Source organism: Anarrhichthys ocellatus, unplaced genomic scaffold, assembly GCF_004355925.1.
Source record: "Anarrhichthys ocellatus isolate YVR2014 unplaced genomic scaffold, GSC_Weel_1.0 scaffold13, whole genome shotgun sequence".
Lineage (NCBI taxonomy): Eukaryota > Metazoa > Chordata > Actinopteri > Perciformes > Anarhichadidae > Anarrhichthys > Anarrhichthys ocellatus.
In genome coordinates, this window is record NW_022280043.1 from 7,647,056 (window position 1) to 7,668,307 (window position 21,252).

The 21,252-nt window shown below is 39.3% G+C and overlaps 1 protein-coding gene across 1 annotated transcript in view; it reads left to right on the forward strand.

Moving 5' to 3' along the window:
- The window catches only part of grik3 (glutamate ionotropic receptor kainate type subunit 3), an 87,712-nt gene that overhangs the window by 35,136 nt on the left and 31,324 nt on the right, over positions 1–21,252 (forward strand). The window contains exons 2-6 of the mRNA XM_031853376.1: positions 14,069–14,242; positions 14,455–14,712; positions 14,850–15,031; positions 17,941–17,994; positions 20,475–20,645. Coding sequence (XP_031709236.1) covers positions 14,069–14,242; positions 14,455–14,712; positions 14,850–15,031; positions 17,941–17,994; positions 20,475–20,645 — 839 coding nt within the window. The remainder of the gene's footprint in view (positions 1–14,068; positions 14,243–14,454; positions 14,713–14,849; positions 15,032–17,940; positions 17,995–20,474; positions 20,646–21,252) is intronic.

Below are 21,252 nucleotides of genomic sequence, written 5' to 3' on the forward strand. Positions count from 1 at the left end.
GCTGGAAGACATGACAAATGTATTGCAGCATTTCGGTTTCAAGGACACGTGCAACTGACAATCAAATGTCTTTGGTGTATTTAAGAGAGAAAGGCAAATAAAAAAATGTTAAACGTACTCCACGGCATTGCCTTCGGACTTTATCAGGCCTGTGTAATGAAACACGCACTTAATGGGTTTGTTTAAAAAGGCCTAATGGTGTTCTTGGGCTGCGTCCAAAGATACTCGGAGAGGCAATACAGGAATAATTTAGACATTTAACTTTGGGCCGTATATTTTTGTCAAGGTCACTGATCTCATTAGAATTATTCCCTTATGCCGCTGACTGACGTTGCTTTTTGTGCTTTGGCTTTTGGACTCACATGTGTTTCTTTGATTTCGCTTTCACCGCGATCGATGGTGCGAGAGAACTTGGCACTATGAACAAAGATCAGTGATGAGACTCGTTGCACCTGTCAGAGTTGACCAGATCAGGTAATGAGGAAAGTCCCTCAGGATGTTAACGAAGCCATTAAGCACTCATGTGTGAAACTACTAGGAAGCCGGCGTGTTAATTTGGAGCGGGCCAAATTAAAATTCACTGCACATGGCACTGAAATGTAAATATCCTGCCTTTGCAAGGATGAGCTGGCCTCCTTCTCTGTGCTCTAATCGGCTTTGAAAAGACGGTGCAAAGTGCTTAAGAATAATGCTTGTGCTCTCTGATAAAACAGGCAGCCTTTTATTATAAACCTACAATAGTCAAGCCGTGTTTGAAAAATAACTCAAATATAAGTTCTGCGCATTTTGTTCTCCACACTGAGAATAAATGGCTCTCATTCAGCACATGGCGTGTACACAACAATGTCTTATTATTTTCTTTTGTCTTATCATCCCGAGGACAACTCTGAGGTGCCTGGAAGCTGTAGATCGATAAGTTGAATTAACAAGTGGGTTTTGAAATAGAAAAAAAGAGTTCCTGTATGATTTAAATATAGACCAATCTTGCCTTATCTGTTTCATGAAACTACAGGACTCGACGTCGATAGTGTGTTTACAGGAGAGACTTCATGTAGGCTGTCAATCACGTCAGTGCAGTCAAACATGGAGATTTACATGCAGTCATGAGGGAATGTGCTTTGAAGCTGATCATTAGGGATTTTTCTAGCTGTCTTGGGCTTTTTGATATGATATATTTGACTGCACTGCGTTAAAATGAAAAAAGGTCTACCTGTAGTAGCTTCAATTTAGATTCTATAAATGTTGAATTTCGTTCAGAAGGTATCAGTTAATGTCCCTCGGTTGACTGGTCCCTCATAATTCATCGGCCCGTGCTTTCTGCTAATCCTCGTGAGTACATGGCCCCTTACGTGCCCTGAGCGGAATAATCTCCCTCCTCATACCACCAGAAAAGTGGAAGAATGTGGATAGAAATGAGCGCCCCGGGCTTCAATTCAGATGTGTTGAAATTGGTCTTGTTCCAGAGGATGTGAACGCTCTCGCAGACACAGTGAATTTCCATTTGAGTGCCTCCTGTCCCAGAAACTAGCCAGAGGTGTCCCAAATGATCTGACCTGCACCTCCCCCTCATTTGTCTACATTAACTTTGCATGTGTGGTCCGTCCAATAAGAAGTGGGGCAGATTTATATTTGGCTGCGCCTGCAATGACTTTGAAAAACAGGGTGACTCTCGTCTTCGGACCCTTGTCAACCTCTAAGCTCAAAGCCCTCATCTGCCTCTATTACATGTATTTGAGCTTTATTTTTAATTTTGATATTAATCAAGATTATTGGAAATATTGAAATGTCCACATCTTTGTCATTATTTGGGTTGCATTCAAGCTCTATGTAGCTTTCCGTCTTGCAATAAGATAATGCAATAAAAGCCTGCCTGAGATGTTTGCTGCCTTTCATGAAAGTAAGAGAAGAGATCATAAAAAGATACTTACGTCCTGTTTTCATTATGCCCCTGGCAAAAGACACTCATTTCTGTGGGTGGGGGACGATAATAGCACTGTCAAGGAGTTTTATACGTAGCTGAACTCAAACTCTTGTTCTAATTATGTTAAGCATGAAAGCAACTAAGTGGTTGTCAAAACTGCGCAGTGATAAGGTGGCCTAAATTAAACAAGGCCTTTCCATTTTAGTATGGCCTTTGAGGCAGCCGGCAGGGATAAACACAGGCCTTGATATTAATTTCACCTTTAGTTGTAAAATCAATGTCAATTACACGGCACCATTTTTGCGACCCAGAGTAGTTATCTAACCTTCCACTTTCGAGACTATACATCCAACTGTGGTGCTTTAACCCTCAGGAGGAGTCAATCGGTCTGCAACAGGTTTGTGACAGTAAAATTAAAAGGCCCTTTCAAAGTGTTTCTAATGAAAATGAAGCCCTGGAGTTCCCAAGTGACCCGTCACAAAGAATATGAACATAAAACTCTGTGGTGAAGCCTTGATGTGGAAGGCTATTACGCTCAGCCTTCAGGGCTGCTGACACTCTTCACATTATATTGATTGAGACATAAAAATGTAACATACAGTAATGAAACAATGAAAGGACTTAAAAGAAGTTCTTCAAAGTGTTTTCAGGAACTTAAAACTGTCAGTGTCGGCCATCTTGTACCAACTGCTTAGAACGGCATGAAAAGAGAGAAACGTATCAGTCTTCTGAAGGCAGTTTGAGTATTTTGAGAATAAAAAGTTAGATTTGGTGAGTTTGTTTTACATGGAACCGAGTGTGACAAGTTAGCGGGGGCTCAGACTGAAAACAGCCCTGCATTAAGAATCTCAAGTGGCTGCGTTGGTGGGAGCGTGTTATTGCAAGTTCCAGTGAGATGATGAGATGCAACACAGACCAGTTTAAGCAGTAGATCCTTTACGCTGAAGGCTTATCACATGCCAACACTGTGCATATAACATAATACTGTGAAGATGTTACAACTCTCGAAAAATATCACCGCGTATAATTCTATCCTCCGTCTTTAGGATATTTAGGCAAAGAGTGCGCTTGCTTGTACCCCCACTTCATTGGTTAATGCGGCGCTTCGCCACGTTACACTGCAGACAAAGTGGAGCCAGGTTCTACTTTTTTTGCCCAAATCCCTCTGTGGTGGCACCCCGGCTGTGTTAAAGCAGTGGTCTCATTGGAAGGACGAATGCACACGGTGCTGTTGCCTGTATCAACCCGGCATTTACTCCCCGCTGCTGCAGCAGCAGCTGAGATGCTCAGAGAAATCACTGTGTTTTGCTCGCATGGCTGATGCAGCTCACTTGGGGGTCTGACTGGCAAAAGGAGCATAGCAATGTGTTTATGGGTGACAGCATTTCTTTTCAGACCAATCTTAAACAAGCAATACTCAGCTGACCTGCACAGGCTGTAGGCTGGTTTGTTTTGTGTCCACTTCATGGTTGTTACTTTTTCGCATGTTTTGAAGATTTCAGTGCATAGTCACTTCCAAAAAATAGTTCTTATGCCAGTTTCTGAAAACATCCTGTAATTAGCCTTTTAAATCATGGTCTCTCACTTTTATTTCCTGTTTTTTTTTCATTGTTTTTGCACAAACAATGTTATGTCATAAATTATTTGTTTGACTGACACTTTTCTTTTCTGCATTACTTGCTTTAGTGTTGAATTAATATTTGCAAGTGAACTGTTACAAGGTCAATTTACAGGAATATTTGAGGAGTTTTGCAATTTTCCCACATGGATGACTGCTGCTGACAATATTGGGTTATGTTGAGCTAGCGACAGAGGGTATACGTGGCCAACGGCAGAATACAGTAAGTAAGAGTCTTCACAGCTGGTGTGCTTGACTCTTCTCGGCAATATCAGGTTGCACTGAGGTTAAAGAGATTATTTTAAATTAATTAGCCAGATAAGACCTTTAATCATGGTATATATCCAAGCTAGGTATGTGGGTTAGAAATATTTATCGCAAAACAAAATGTACATTTAGTTTTGTATTACAGTACATAGGTTCAGAGGCGATTTATTGCTATTTAACAGGACTAAACACACACAGCACACAGTATGCGTACTGTATTTTTAAACCACAGAAAGAGGAGGCAGCCACAGCATAGCTGGTGAGTAAGCTTTTTTGGGGTCATGATAAAAATTGGTTATTGACAAATGTTGTCAAGGATGCAATATTTAACTGTATCCTGTATTTATCTTTATGTAAGTCCACTTTCCCAAACACACGCACACACACACACACACACACACCTTTTTAAAGCTGTTGTGTATGCACAGTGTGGGGCTTTTTCCTGCTGTTGGCCACCTTTGTGTCCATCTCTGACAAACTGCCAAGGCTGCAGGTCTGCATATTTTCTGCTACCATATGTGAACAAAGAAAGGCGGCAGCGGGTGAGGCGAGCGATGGGGGTAGGGATGGTGATGGACACAGGTAGCTTGGCACAGCTCGGAGCCCCCATCCACCTGGCATTAGTGACCATTGTCTCGCTCCCCGTTTTCCTGGCAGAGCCTTTTGATTGAACTGGCGGTGAGGTGAGGATTTGGCATTGGGAGGGTTTTACCTCCGTGATAACAATAGGCCACAGACGGGGGAGGTGTCTGTTTGTATCAGGCATTGTGGAGCAGGATTGTCAAATGGAGGTTCACTGTGCATTGTGCAGTGTTTCTGGAAAGGGATTTGTGGTTTGTAAAAGGGCATCCGAGTCCCACCTCTTGGTTTGGCTAATCAATTCTGTGTCCTCGCCGGGTTGTCCCACAATTGTCCTCATACAGTATGAGGCAGTTTCTCTTTACTAAGGCATCTAATTGACACAGCCACGTTTTTATAGCATGCAGGGAGGAAGATATACTCATTACTTCTAGTTTGGCTTAAAGGGGGAAAAAAAAGGAGATTTTCATTGCAAGCACGCCCCGACACCCCTAATCATGACCGGGGTGCCCTGTACGGTGCAGAGCACAGGCTCCCGCCCTGACAGATTATCCGGTGTGAATGTTTGGGAATGATAATGAGATCAAAACACCTCACTAAGCTGGGAAGAGAGGGTGGAGACTGGAGAGGGAGGGGGAATAAGGGAAAGTGAGCAAGAGCGAGCATGGGAAAGGGTGAGCGATAGCTGCGATAAATTGCAGAAGCAGAACCACTTGAGCATAAAATTAGATTTTACAAATGTGTTGTTACCTGACAGTCCTCTGACAGAGGAGATATCACAACATTATAGGGCTGCATGAGTACTACTAATCGTATCAAATAAATAAGAATGCCTCTCAGCTGTGAGGGAGCAGGATGGATATTCAATATGGACAGTGAGTTAGAGGGAGAAATAACATAATTAAAACAGCCTTTCCCATTATGGACTCAAACATTAGAAGCCCAAATTCAATTTATATGATAATGTATTATGATCCGTTAAAGCTGTACACACGACGCATTTGTCCAAATGATGTGACACATTAACATTGTCAATTAACTTTTAATTTCACATTCTGAAGAAAAGGTTTTGGCAATTTAAAAATAACCGTTTTCTAATGGTGATAATTCTCTCCTTGATGTGCCTTTCTGTCATTATTTTATAATGTTTCTATGGAAAAGCTTCAGGGCGGTCTGTGCGGCTGAAGGACACATGTGTCGGACAAATACTTGATATTAAGTGGGCTTGAACCTGAATCATCTGTCCCTTCAATTACCAAACGGTCCTGCTTCTATCAATTATCGAGATTATTATTATCGAGAGATTGTTTGAAGATAAGAATCTCTTCGCTTTGGATCCTATAATACAATGAAAGTAGTTGATGATACATTTAAGCCGTCAGTGGTTAGAATAAATAAGTAAATAATACAACAAAACATACATTTAATACAAGCACAGCCTGTCAAAGTAATTCATATAAATCCCCACTCTACATAATGGATTGCTGAGAGTATTTGAGGTAACAATTATTTGCCATGCTATTGGTAGTTACAAATAGTAAGATAAATGCATCATTAAGACAACAAAGAAGACTGCATTAATCAGTCTGAGTGACAAATGGAAGCTCTAATTCAAGTCGGCTTTGCAGAGAGACAGTGTGTGTGTGAGAGACAAGTCACTGAGGCAAAGTTATTGTGAAGAAATATTGTGTGTGTGTGGAACAGAATAAATATATGAAGGGTTTTATTCCCCAAGGTGATACATCTATGGGGAGATATTTTACCTGATGTTTATTGCTTGAGATTTCAAATAGATACATATGGTTATATTGGTTGTAGCGCATTGGTCTTCACACTAATAATGTCAGTAGTAATCTGTTGAAAGACACTTTTTATTATTATTTTATATATTTTGGAACAGTTGGTTTTATGTTTTTTTTCAAGTATTTAATATTGCATTTGGAAGTAAGTTTTTCACATATGAGAGTAAAGTCTGTCATTTAAACTTCCCTGCATTCAGACCAGATGCCAGTGGGAGGAGACTAAAGCCAGATTTGCATGTATTTGGCATACGTGTCAGCCAAATACAAAAACCACCAGGATGCTCATTTCTTCATAATCTGGAGTTGTGAGGAATAGTAAAGGGGCATTAATTAATGGTTTTAATTTTAAGACAACTGCTGAATGAGTTTATACTTAAATAATTACAACCTTAACAAATGGATAAGATGTTGTGGATATCATTTAGGTGAGTCAGAATGTTCATTTCTTTCATAGTTTAAATATCCAAACCGCTGTTGAGGAGCTGTAAAATAAATGGTTAAATTTCTCTTGGTGAAGTTGCAGTTAAACCGTATTTTCCTTGTCAGAATACATCTGATAAATTCACTGTCAAGTTTATGAAAAAGGAAAGTAACCCATAAGCAATCTCCTTACTGACAGCATGGCTCGAGTTGCTAATATAGAGGGTCAGTTGACAGAGCTAATTTGATATTCCTATTCTGGTTTGAATGAAACATTAGCCCAGTGAACTCTTAGTTGAATTAAATGAGACTATTGGTAAAAACCAGTCACTACATTCTGTTAAATGTGTTGTCATTTACTGACACCTGGTAAATTCAGTTATCAAATGCAAATAGTTTATATATAAGTGCTACTTATATTTGATATTGAAAGCAGAATCTAGCAGTGCTGTCACAGTATTTTCATACTGCTCAGTGACATTTGAATGTGTCAATATTAAAGCATAATTACTATGCTAGAGAATAGAAATCCATTTATAAGTATGAATGTTGTCCTACTATATGATTATATGATGAATACAACAGTTGTTTTGTTTTAAAGGGCTTAAACAGGCATTCATAAGAGCTTAGGATAATGTCATTGTTGACTATAATTGTTGAGGCTACAATGAAGCTGCCATTGAATTTAAGTGTCGGCTTTATTCTTCTATTCATATTCATTTTCATGGATTATCAGTGAACACAAACACTTAACAGCAGATGTCAACCATAACATGGGCCCTGTTATAGTGTAAGCTCCATCACTGCTTAGCTTACATAGTCATCCACATTACCAAAAACCTTTTGAGAAGGCCTTTTAACCAAACATGCAACTCATTTACAACAAGAATATTCTCCTTTTGGTTACAACATCTTTATAATCGTGTGTCTGTAAACACAGACACACGTGCTGGTAAGACAGAGGCTGAAACATATCGAAGTGATATATACAACCTATTTGATGGAAGATGTGGCCAATAGACGTTAGCTTAGCACGTGGACATTTTCTGGTTCTCTGTCACTATTTTATACCACACGAAGAGTATATGTAATATTTTTCCCATAGATTATGTTAGGTGACTCAAAGTTGGAGCACTATTCTGCAACAGAAAAGCGTTTTGAATTCTTCTTCTCTTTGGTAACGCAGGTTGAGGATCATAGTGTGGTGCTTAAAGCCATCCACCATGCTAACATGAAGGACAGAACATGGAACAAAGAATTAAAACTGGGGCGCATAAAATAAACCTAAAGGATTGTAACATTATCCAGGATAGTAATCTGTTTGTATGTTAAGTAATATTGAAGCTATTAATTTGTAGTGTGAATACAGAAAAAAACAGCAACCCCTCATAATTCGCAACTCTAATACAGGTGTTTATTTCCACATGCACACTTCTCATATGTGTTCCTCTAATGGTGACATTTAAGCAATAACTTGTCGAGATTTTAAATCATTAGTTAGCAGACCGTTAACGAGAGGAATGAATCATCCGTGCCCCCTTATTATTAAGGGTGGTTGGAGCATTAGGAGAAAGACACGGGAACACCTGAGCAGGGTCACTGATTCGCTGCAGGGTTAACATGTCGGCAAACACCTTCACACTAACACCTAACAGGCAATTTTAGAGTCTCTTGACCTGCATGTGTTCGAACTGCAGGAGGAAAGCAAAACAGTGGGGGGAAACATGGGGAGAAGAACCAAAGCTAAGGTCAAACCCAGAACCTTCTTGCTGTGAGGTGACTTTGCTAACTAATGAGCCAACATGCTGCCAGACACTATTAATTAACGAGTACCCTTAATTTCCTCTCATGATACTCATCATTGATTAAATCTAACAGATAACTGGCCTGCTTTTTATTTTACCACTTGCCGGAAAAAAACTGCAGTATTGGGTAACTTAACTGCTGGTCTCTGTATTGTACAACAGTTAGTCCCAAGTGTTGTGTTGTTATCCATAATTATGAGGGAACATATTCTTCTCGGAATTGGCTGCATTTCCAAACGTTTGTGGCGGTTTGTGTGTGTTTGCTTTGTACTGGTCATTATTTGCAGCCATCATTGTGTAACTGAGTGTTGTTGCACATCCAGGGAGACAGGAAGCTATTCATAGGAAGATTGGGAATCCCACCAGTGAAAAGAAAGTACAAAAGAGCACCACTCAGAGATGCAGTGGGCGAGCACATACTGTATGTATCCAAGAGCATAATGAGCTAGTTTCATTGTTTGGGCTTCCACATTGGTTCGTTTGGTGGCAAGGAGTTTGTTTTAACAAGCAAATTGTCTCATAAAATGGAGGGCAATAAAACTACAATATGTGCTCCATCCACTTACAGTATATGTCCATCTATTATGGTCTATATCCAGCAGTTATGGACTTTTATATACTGTAGAAATACTTATCTATTTGTTCATTTTGATTTGCAGTTTTGGAAGAATAACTTAGTATAATGGAGTTACATGGGTTTAGAAGGACAAGTGAGGTAATGACATCATATTCAATGTTTTGTGAAGCTTGTTGCATCTGCAAGTAAGGTCAGATTGTTGCTTGGCAGAAAATAACAGAACAGGTTATCGATCTTGCCTTAGATTTCATGTTGAACAAGGGAAATGTTATCACAGTTTTTACCTCAGTAGTAGAACGCGCAGATGCCAAACATGACCTTGCCTTGTGGGTACTGCATTTATTTGAACACATATTGTTGGATGGAACAAAAAGAAAAAAATGAACCATTTTAAACTCTAAAGTGATATTTTTTCTCCTGAAAATCAAAATGTTCTGAGTCCCTGAGACATTGGATGTTAATCTGACCCTCTTTGGGTTGTGTTGTTGTGTGATTGTTTTAAGGACAAGGACAAAAATGTTCACGTACACACCGATGTTTACATTACACTGCAAACAAATATGACTGCTCCAATCTTGGATGCAAGCCCAAACAAATGAATGAATAAATAATCATAGTTGGGAAAACAACAGACTCCATCCTAACGGAAAGCAGCTTTGCTTTAAATTAAAAATCAGCAATATATTTAAGCTACTGTACTGAGATTGTAAGAAAAAAAAAACATCTTTTAGGTAATTAAATTTCATTAGAAATGAGAAAATCAGTAACATCACCAAGTGTAATATTGCAGAAACATGTTCAATTGAACTGTATAATGTTTATCTTTACCATAATGTTGTAAAAGTCATCAAACCATAAAACTGAAATAGCAAAAACAACCCCGACATCAGTCTATTTTAATGTTGCTTTCTTTTGTCATTCTGTCACTCGGATCACTCTTTCAAGTCTTTAAATCGCAGTAGATGTTAAAAATAAGCATTTTCAGTGATACCCAGTTGATTCCAACCTAAGATGGCTTGCAGGCAATCTGCCACTCCTTAAAAGCAGAGGGTGGGTGTATGAGTGTGCACTTGCCCACGTTGTTTGAACATAACATGTGGGGCTTTCATGCTACAACATGGATTTTTGTTTTGACTTGACACAGCTTGTCTCTGTCCGTTCCTTTAGGCCTTGCAGACCCCTCTGTACTCACAGCTTCTATTTAAGAATAAAAGTCAGCTTAATTTTCCTTCACACCACAGTTTACCAAAGGCTTTCATTTGCATGCAGGCCATGTGTTTTATTCATGTGTCATTTATTAGCTTAAATATAAAAAAATGTTTGCACTTCTAATCTGCACTTTGGTCACATTTCTTAGTTGAAGGTTTTCAAATCTTTCTGAATACTATGTGTTTTTAGCTATTACCATGCAGTTGCCGGGTTAGCTGCACTTATACATCCTGGCTTTGTACTTTGTTAATACCTTTGCATTGTGTGACGAGGTCTTCAAGTCACCTTAACGCTATGATACATGTCAGCACCGTTAAAACACCACTGGGTGAGCATTATCATCTACAGAAGTGTTTTTCAGGTTATTTTTGTTACTGAAGCATCGGGATAAAACCAGCAGTACAGATTTGTGCAAAAAATGAGGAAAATACCTAATAAAGTGACTCTGATTGACAGCTGACGAGCCTTATTTGTTATATATTAAATTATTCTACACTGAGCAGTACTTTAGCATTCATTTCATTATATTTTACATTACTGTAAAGTTAGAATGGTCTGGTTTCACTTCCTGCAGTTTAAGAGTCAAATGTGGGTCGTCTTCTCCTCACATATATCACTCTCTGGCTTTTGAATGCAGCTGATACACTAAGTCCTCAAAGGACAAATTATGGAAACAGCTGCAATTAGCAGCTGATTTATATATTGTGGTAGGACCTTAGAGACTAATTAAAGCCCTTTGTGTTCTTGTCTATTGGAGGCATGCTAATTTAAAGCCTTTTGACTGATTCACAAGAACAAGTCTGAAATTCATGCATCTCAATTTGCAAACGCCCACCGCAATAACGAACATTCAGTGCGGTTGTTAAAATGGGAACTTGTAAACATATTCCATAATATTCTAATCTCTACATCATTAGAGTAGATTTTGTGCGATGCTGAAAAGAACCGCTTATCCCTTATTGGATGAAAATGCGGGAGCTCTTGTACATTAAGGCTTCGAGGCCATTGTGCTTATGGCAGACTTCTAAAAAGGGAAAGCAAATTATCCGCAGGATTTTCCTCCTAAGGAGCAGGTTTCCCCCTGTTTATTAAATTTGTTAAAGTGCTTCTGAGCAATGCACATCGTATCCTCTTAACAGTCAAATTACTATATACTCCAGCAATTACTTAATGTACTCTAATGAGATTTCCCCATGAAATGGAAGGATTCATTTATTTTAATGTGACGCATTCCACCGGGCGGTTTATGCATCACGTCCCTTTGCAATCCAGGGAGGCTTTGAGCCATAAATAGTAGGATGAGCATGGCTTCCAGAATTGCCACTCTGCCTACAGGAGCCGAGATATGTGAGTCAGTGATCCAGTAACCGGGGGTCTATTGGGGATCATCAGCAGGTCACAGGTGCTATCTCCAAGCTCAGCTCTCTGTAACCAGGTATTCTCTAGGATTAGTGAAATAATACCGGGTTGGCAGGCAGTATTTGTGTGCTAGGCCATGGGAGTGCAAAATCCTGAACACAAATAATACAGAAATAAATCATTCTGTGTTCTTTAAATCCCATTAGGCCTAATTCATTTAAAGCCTTTTTATAGATTTGTTCCCTGTGCCTTTTGATATATAATAATGGTGTGCATGTGAATCCAGTCACTGTTTGGGAATAGTGTACCTAATTCAATATGTTTTCAAGATTATTTCAAGAAGTATTTCAATCATCCAATTGAAGGTAAGAATATCAATATTCCAGTGAGATGTACTAAAAGTTCATACACTCCAACAAAGCAACTGCTAGCAACCATTGGTCGATTAATCGATTAGTTTATCGTCATTCTGATGATTTCTGTCAATTATCAAGCAAAAATGCCTTACATTGTCATGGGTCCAGAGTCTAAAATTTGAGGATGTGCTGCTTTACTCTTTGCTGTTTCTTTGTCAGTTGGATATTTCAAGATTATCCTGAAGAGTGATCTGAGTCAAAATCAGCATAAAGAGGCAGCAGAAATACATTCAAAGATATCTACTACGGTGATTTAGTGTTTCGAAATGTTGTGATCTCATCGCGGGGGAAAACAGGTTTAGAAAGGTTGTCTCTATAACTTAAATGACGGCCATAAAATATGAACTTAGTGAACTTTCTTCTTTTTTTTGGAATTGCCGGAAGATGGCAGAGACATTTTGCTTTGTTATTGAAATGGCTGTTATGATGGGAGTGGAGGTGGAGTAGCCAGACTCTCTATAAGCTGATGTTCCCACAGGCATCTTTTAAGAAACTGTCTAAACTGTCTTCTGAGCCACAGAGGGACTTTGTTGTCTTACATTTGACAGTACTTGTAATGTTTCTTACTTTACCAATTACACACAAATGGTGGAACTTAGATTTTTTTTTTAATGTTAGATGCAGAGGTTGACATGACAGGGAAAGATTGCCAAAGAAAATACTCTGACTACTGAATAATCTGTGTTAAAGTGAAACAAAAATAACTGAATTTCCATACATAAATTACTAAATAGAGCAACACATGGGGTGATCACATCTTATATAAGGTCTATAAAGATGTATGCACTTATGCAAGGCTGCATAAAGTGTTCATCACACACACCGAGTCACATCACGCAACCTTTTTCTCTGGGTTTCCTCCATAAGGGACAATTCAGTAGGAACTGGATGTGCACTTCCATCACAAGAGACATCATGAGATAGATGTTAAAAGTAAAAACGGAAGTTACAGAAGGAGTGTGAAGGTGAAGTTATTCAAAAATCTGAGTTGGTTGTTTCAAAAATATTTACAGGTTTAAACAAGTCTGCCTCTCATCCATGAGCAGTGTCTTAAATGAGCTATATATACAGTATATGTTATAAAAACATTGGATCATACATTTCTCAATATGCAACCAATTGTATCAATTTGCTAACCCCCGGGCTGTTAACTTTTCACTTCTTTCAAGCTCTATGAAATACAAGCTTTCAGTTATATTGTTATAAATCGCAAGTCTCCAAGGCCATCATGATGACATCATCATTTAAAAAGCTAATTTTAAAGCTACAGAAGACAACTGTTTTCACACAATGCGTAGTACTCTCCATGATAAATAAACTGGTCTAATATTGGTGGAGTCCCACTTTAAGTGACCTGAAATAAATGCTCTATATTTTGGTTGTTTAAGCTTCATTGTGGGCCCTGCAAGTCCAATATATCATTACAACTTCATTCATCTGGCTAACTATTGAAAAAAAAAAAACATTTTTTTTTTTTGCTCTACACTGAAGGATGTAGTGCAGCACTGATGGTCTGATACACACCACCATCTCAGGCGCTGCTCTACTTTGATGTGCACATTGACATGTTTTTTAAGTTTTGAGCAGTAGTCCAGCCCATCAAATAAATGGAAAAATACTTTCCTTTGAATTTTATATAAAAGAAGAGTGCTCGCGTCCAGTTCTCTGCTCCTACAATGTGGTATTCCGGTGAAATAAAAGGACATTTTAATGGAGAGACAAGAGCCTGAGATATCCTGCTGCCCTGATGGACCATACAGACAGACATACACACACACACACACACACACACACACACACACATACACTCCTTAAATCCATTATGGCTTTAGACTTCAAAGCTGATATTGTTTTTTTTCAGCATTCACTGAAAATGGAGAGGGTTGCTCCATGTTTGCTGAGCAAATTTAATACCTCGTGTTATGTGCACTGCTCCCCTCACAGTTAGTCCTAAGTGCAAACGCCCTCTCAATATTTTTCTCCATTTAGCCCTACCTGGAATTGTGTATGAGTTTCTCCTTTTGCTGTGATTATGTTTTGAGACCGATTGTCATGGGCCTCACGTGTCTCTCTCTCTCTCTCTCTTGTTTTTCAGGTGGGATTTTCGAACAAACAGACGGACCCGTTTCACTTGTTAGCCCGGAGGAGCTTGCCTTTAAATTTGCTGTCAATAACATTAACAGAAACAGGACTTTGTTGCCAAACACAACATTAACATATGACATACAGAGGATTAATATCTACGACAGTTTTGAGGCGTCAAGAAAAGGTGAGTGGCTTGTTCTGTGTTCATTTATGGACTGTGATTACATTGTGGAAGAGAATTAGTCAAAAGACAGCAAAAATCTGTTGTAGCTTTCATATCAAAATCTGGAATTTATTGGAACAAATCTTTAGTATTTGTGAATCCTTACTAAATGGACTGTGATTGAAGAGCTAACACACTATATTCTCAAGCTGTCTTCTCTTGCTCCTCTCTAGCATGTGACCAGCTGTCTTTAGGTGTGGTTGCAATATTTGGGCCCTCGCATAGTTCGTCGTCAAATGCTGTGCAGTCCATCTGCAATGCATTGGAAGTGCCGCACGTCCAGGTGCGGTGGAAACATCACCCCTTGGACAACAGAGACAGCTTTTATGCCAATTTGTACCCAGATTATTCTTCACTAAGCTATGCTATCCTGGACCTGGTGCAGTTTCTAAAATGGAAAACAGCCACCGTTGTATACGATGACAGCACAGGTGAACAGACTATTACATTATTATATGATATATTCTCACAAACAGGGTGCACATGTGCAAAGTACGACACAATAGGATTGCATTTTCTTTGTGACACTCATGGCCCTGTCTTCATGTGTGCCATTTCTCTTCCTCAGGTCTGATAAGACTACAGGAGCTGATAATGGCCCCGTCCAGGTACAACATAAGGCTAAAGATTCGTCAGCTTCCTCTTGACACGCAGGACACGAGACCCCTTCTCAAAGAAATGAAGAGAAGCCGGGAGTTTCGCATCATCTTTGACTGCAATCACCAAATGGCGGCACAGATTCTCAAACAGGTTAGTGAGAGACTGTGGAACACACCCTCCTGATGTTGGATCTGAGCGTTGCTGAACATTGAAAGCATTTGGCCCTCTTCCACACTCTCACTGGCACCAGCTGATTCTTTAGCATTCAGTTGATCAAATGTGTTGAGAATGAAAAGATGCAGGCTTTGAATTGGCAAGAACGCCTGGAGGAGAGCAGCAGCAGAAGGTGTGTCGGTAATAATGAAGAAGCATTGAAACTCTGCTTTGAGAGTATGGGTTTTACACTTGTGCCACCTGCTTGCTGAGACAACTACAGTCGTGTCCAACGGTAGATATCAAATCTAAAACTGATTTATTGATATTTGAGAACTTGTGGAAGATATACATCTTGGAGTGAACAATCTCATGATGTTAAGCAGAGACACCTGTCATAGTTTGATGTTGAAATGTGATCAGTTGTGACGCACAGCTGTTTATTTTTGCATCTGTTGCCACCGGCTTTGTTGTAGAGGGTAAAACAATCTCAATGTAAATGGGTGGTTCTCACAATGGATCCTGGGCCTTCACCATTTGATGCAACCAGGTGTTAGCCAGTTAATTCTCTAGATCTAAAATTAAATCAAATATAGAACATAGAAAACAATGCTCAAAATATGCTTATTCTGTTTTTAGTGTTCAGGTATGGCCCTAATGTGTTACTGTATGTACACATTCTGACCTTTTCCAACTCTCTTCGTGGATGGCCAGACTTTCACATGCATCCCACAAACAGGAATAATATCAAAAATGCTTCATTATTACTTGTTTTAGGACAAATCATTTTCCGTCACAAAGAACAGTATGATGCACAGAGTAGATATTGTGTAGTTGGTCTAATGCTCTATAGATGTCAGGAACAGGCTGGTGGATGCCCCCCCCATCCACCCTCCATTCAGTGTGCTGTCAGCTTTTGTCAACATGTTTACCAAATGCATCATCTCCTCCAAAGTTATTGAGATCTAAGTTGACATATATTCGCTCGTGGCCAGTCTGCACATCTCGCACCAAAGAATCAGTGTCCCCTTGAGAGGAGAAGTGAGAGAAGGTTTTGAGGCAAAAATGCTCCTGACAGTTCCAGTCCATGACTGCATTGTCGGGGTGCTGTGCTATAGCGCAGACTACAGCTTTTAAAATAAGGGAAAACAGGTGATTGGTTATGAGTTTGACTGCCTTTTGAGCATAATTGGTCAGTTACAATACAGCTCTAACATGAATGTGTGAAAGCTTATGTTGCTTAATCATGTACAGTATGTATGGTTGCAATTGAAGGGTTGTTTTGTTATGACATACATTGTGCTTTTCTGTGATATCTTAAAGAAAAGCTCTGTGCGGATTTAATTTGAACAACTGAGGTATATTTTCATTGCTTTCATTCCATCGATTTGGGACGTTAACTGTCAAAAATAAATGATGAATGCCCATCACAAGTAAAAAACCCATAGGTGAGAAATTCAATTTGCTTGTCTTCTCAAACCAAGAGACCAAAACACAAAAATGTTTATTGGCAAAGAAACACTGCAAATATTGATATTTGAGTGTCTGGAAACTTCAGAAGAACTTTAGAGATTAAAAAATTCTAACTGTCTGGTAAATTCGGTCACAAATGATATTGCAGTACAGAAAGTGTGATCTCTCAATACAATTTGGTGTGACAGTCGTGTCAAATAACTTTCTCACTAAAGAAAAGTGTGGATATCATCCTTTTGATCTGCAGTCAGCAGTGACAAAATGTACCAGCTACTGAACTACAGTAAAATAAGTTTTTCAGGCAGATCCATTTACAGCTTTACAAAAAGGTTGGTCCTATCCAAGACAATAGGGAGCATTCAAAGGACTGAACTAAAATGATGTGTAATCTGACTTGACTGGTACAGCAGCTGCACGCGTAAAAAGGAGGATCTGACGCGACTATTTTAAAAGAGTTTAAATATCTAAGTGCTGCATTATGCCCTTGGAGTATTTCGTTTTTCATGCCATGATTCTTAACAATGTCGGGTCCTGTCTTCACCCTGACAGGCTTACCTGCATTACACCTGTCTCTGTTCCGTTATATTCCCTCTCAGATTGGATAAGAATGAGGAAGACTGTCCCCGGTGTCTTTTACAAGAACTCTGTGTGCCCTTTATTGTCATATGTTTTGAACCTGCTACTATATTGGTGGGAGCACGGACATATGGAGGTTTACCAAAATAAAACGCTGATGAATAGAAATGATGACAGAATTATATAGTATAATATTATTAAATGTGGAAATAAAGAGGAAATAAATACTTAAGAAAAGAAAACTCCTGCTCACAATACAAAACGTGACACAAAGTTTCAATGTCATGTATTTGGCTTGATGTCGATAGATGGAAAAGGGAATTCGTCTCAACATAAGCGTGGCATCTTATTTATATAACCTTGCCTTTTTTTTTCCACGGCAGATGGTACAATTAAATAGGCAGAACAGCCGCCATGGGAATGTGGGGCCTTTGAATGTAGATTGAGTGAAACAAGTGGCAGTGATGGAGTGTTCGGATATGAGGCAAAGATTACCGAGCTCTTTTGATTGAAGGCTCTCTCCTCTGCTGGAATAACGTCACGTGCCCCAAGCCCTTGCAAAAACCATTTAAATGCATAGAAAAGCATCAAGTGCTGCTGCTATTCTCTGTAATTCTGTGGACCACATATGGTGCAGGAATTCCGACAAGCGATAACAAACAGTTGTCCACAAAATGATCAGCGTGTTCGTCAATATGCTCATTAAAACCTCTTTCCTCTTCAATGATGAAGGTCTTTTTGTGCATCTCTTTGGTATGGTTTGTTCTGACTGTGATGTGAAAAATGACCATTTTCTCTATCCTGTCTCTGTTCATTTACAAATTACTTTCTCATTCTCTGTCTCCATATCCTTTCAGGCCCAGACCATGGGGATGATGACAGAGTATTACCACTATATCTTCACCACTCTGGTAATGTACCATGCTTGTTAATGAAAATAGAGTCTCGTTTGTTCTCATCTCCCTACCGCTTTGAGTTTTTGATGAATAGTGGCTAATTGCCAATGGGGTTTGGATCCAGTCCATAATATCAATTTTGTTTGACAAGCTGCAGGCATAATGGCGTCTCCAGTGTGCTGTAGTAAACACTGCCCTTTATAGTGAAGTCAAACGAAGTCAACAGCTTGAGACTCACAACTGAATGTGGCTCCGAAGTTACAAAGACCGAAATTGATCCTTTGTGAGCTCTTACATTCTATAAACTAAAGTCACAATATATTTAATATTAAATGTTAAAAATATATATATATCGACAACCTTATCCTTTAAAATTACAATTGATTTAGGCTTGAACATTCTTTTTTCAGTAACAGATATATTAAACGTGACTTGGGTATGTCACTATTTCATTCCCATCTTGAGCATTTTAAGTTCTCACTCTGATAAAAAAAAAAAAAAGAGATCTCCCGTCTGACTAATACAAGCAGACCCAGCAGGGAGCTGTTGCTGCTCGTCACTGGGACGCTGCCTATCTGGAGACAAACAGACTGAATGGGAATGAATACCAGCACGATCTGTGCTGTTCCTTTCACTCTCTGTTATCATCAATGTTTCTGCTTCTCTCGCGCACACACACCCTTCCCTGTCTCTCCGGACTCATCCAGTCTGTTGTGATAAAGTGACGTGACACAACGGTCCAGGCATCACGTGTGTCATCTTTCACACTCGTCAGCGTGGCTACGACACTGTTCCGTCAATACGTTGTGTTTGTATTGCATGTCTATTGCTTAAAAAAAAGGGATTCAAAAACTCCTTTTTATTGTCAATATATTGGTTCATGTGTTTGAGTGGAACAGTTTCATAACACATGGAAGGGGAAAATATTTACAAGAGGATTAACTTTGAAACTTTTATTTGATAGGATTTTCCACGACAACAGCATTTTTCGCATGAAGGCAGGAGATATCTTTATAGAATCAGGAGTGTGGTATCAATCTGATGCTGCAATAAGCTGTTATATTGATAGACACACCATTAAGGAGATAACACCTGGCGGCTTGATTTGATCCAAAATGATGAATACTTGTGTGGTATACATGGCAATACATTTTCCTCTCAATGGAATCCACTGCTGTCTGTGTTTTATCTTCCGAGGTGAGGGAAATGCCGACTTATTAGAGCGTGACAAGGCAACAGCAGTGTATGGGGATAATAACTTCCTTGTCCTCTAAAATGAGTCTGTCACAGCTATCTTTGAGAACCTGAAGCTGAGAACTTTGTTATGCTTGCCACCTCCACAACACTTCTGTATGCACTCAGACACCTACAGCATGTTCTCTGGGTAAAGATTTCAGTGTGATGGTGCTGTAGGATTTTGTTGATTTTGTGTTTTAAATGTGTGTGTGTAGAAGGCAGCAATGCAAAAAAACAGATAAGTGAACTAATAATTGGAACAAGTCACTTTTCTGACATGTCACAAAAGAAGAATTATATTTTTTACAAACAATGCTGTCCCAGTTAGTTTGGATTCGTAGCTTCAAAGAGAGAGGGAACTTGTAACCCGATCTACTTTTCTGAGCATTTTTTAACGTCATACAGAACAACAGTGATTTACTTTGATCTCTGTTCACAAAAGACATTACTGTACCGAGATCTGGTGGGGAAGAAATAAAAGAGGAGAAATGTTTCAGAGACTGGCGGCGACCGTTCCTTAGTAAGTGTCTTACACGCTGTCGTTCCCCCAGCTCTAACCCCACAGGGTGCTAATGAAATATCTATGTTCATCCAAATGTATTTTCCAAGCCCCTTGGCCTATTCCAGCACGACATGTGTCAACATGTGACTTCACACTTCAGCTACAATGGCTGCCCCAGAAATTACAGCGGCTTAAATTGAATTGCTGAGGGAAGTTGCCAAGGGAATGCAAGTGTTGAATTATTAATATGATCCAACGGAATTTGTGTTTGTTTTTATTCTTGTTCTTTAATATGTCTAAGCTACAAACAATAACTACTCCCGAATAAGAAATTTGCACCTATAAAGATTCCCTTACATGAACATGATTAAGAATGACAAAATATATCACAGGCTTGTACTTTGTGCAGTGTAATTCACTATCACGGAGGCACAAAAACAATAACAATTTGTCAATTCTAAAAGGGTTTGCCAGCAGAAAAGCGACTCCGCCACCAGAGCCCTTTTATATTTCATTTATTACACAGACACTGCTTCCAGACACCATGCTTAAATCTCCTGATTTGACATTGAAAACTACTGTGTTTCTCCTCCCTTTCACTCTATTTGGTCTTAATATAGCATCTCTTTAATGAGCAGCTGCGTCATTCTCTTTTCATGTGAGGAGAAAGCATCCAGGATGAATACTTAAAACGAGGATGCTCGATGCTGGCAGACTAAACAAGAATCCGTCCTTCATTGCTGTTGTCTCTCAAAAGGACCTGATGGCCATTGACCTGGAGCCATATCGCTTCTGTGGCGTGAACATGACCGGCTTCCGCATCCTCAACGTGGATAATCCCCAGGTCGGATCCATTGTGGAGAAATGGTCGATGGAAAGGCAGATTCCTCCTAAACCTGACTCGGGCCTGCTGGAGGGCGTCATGACGGTATGTTTTATTACTTTTGTGTTCCATCTAAAGTCAGTCACAAAAATGTCAATATAAAGGCACCACCGCATCTATCTATCTGTCGGTCTATCTATCATGGCTTTTGCCCATGGTAAGAAATGGCTTTAACTTTAACACCAAACCATTAACAAAAACTCTTTTACCTCAGCAACTGCTATCACTACTTACCATAACCACTTTAATAGGTACACATTCTGATCTATTCTAACAGTTTGACTCTTTCAGGCTGTGGCTCATATATGAAGAAAAATATGTGTGATAAACAGATGTGAGAGATTCAGCGACAGTTCAACGAAATGTTGAATGGGGAAGATATTTTAAATCATTTTAACAGTGGTATGACTATTAGTACCATACCGACCAGTCCAGCTCCTAATAAACAACTATTGTCCTGGAACGTGTGCACCCCCAATGCCTCCTAATTACTCATGTTTCTTGTTGATTAGAGAGGTTAGAAGACTAAAACCATTCAAGCTTTCATATAGCAGAGGTATGCAAGGTATGTACATAACCTAGTGAACCATGTAGTATATATACAAGAGGTCTCAGAAAGGACAAGCTGTCGCGCATTAAACCCATGAACGGC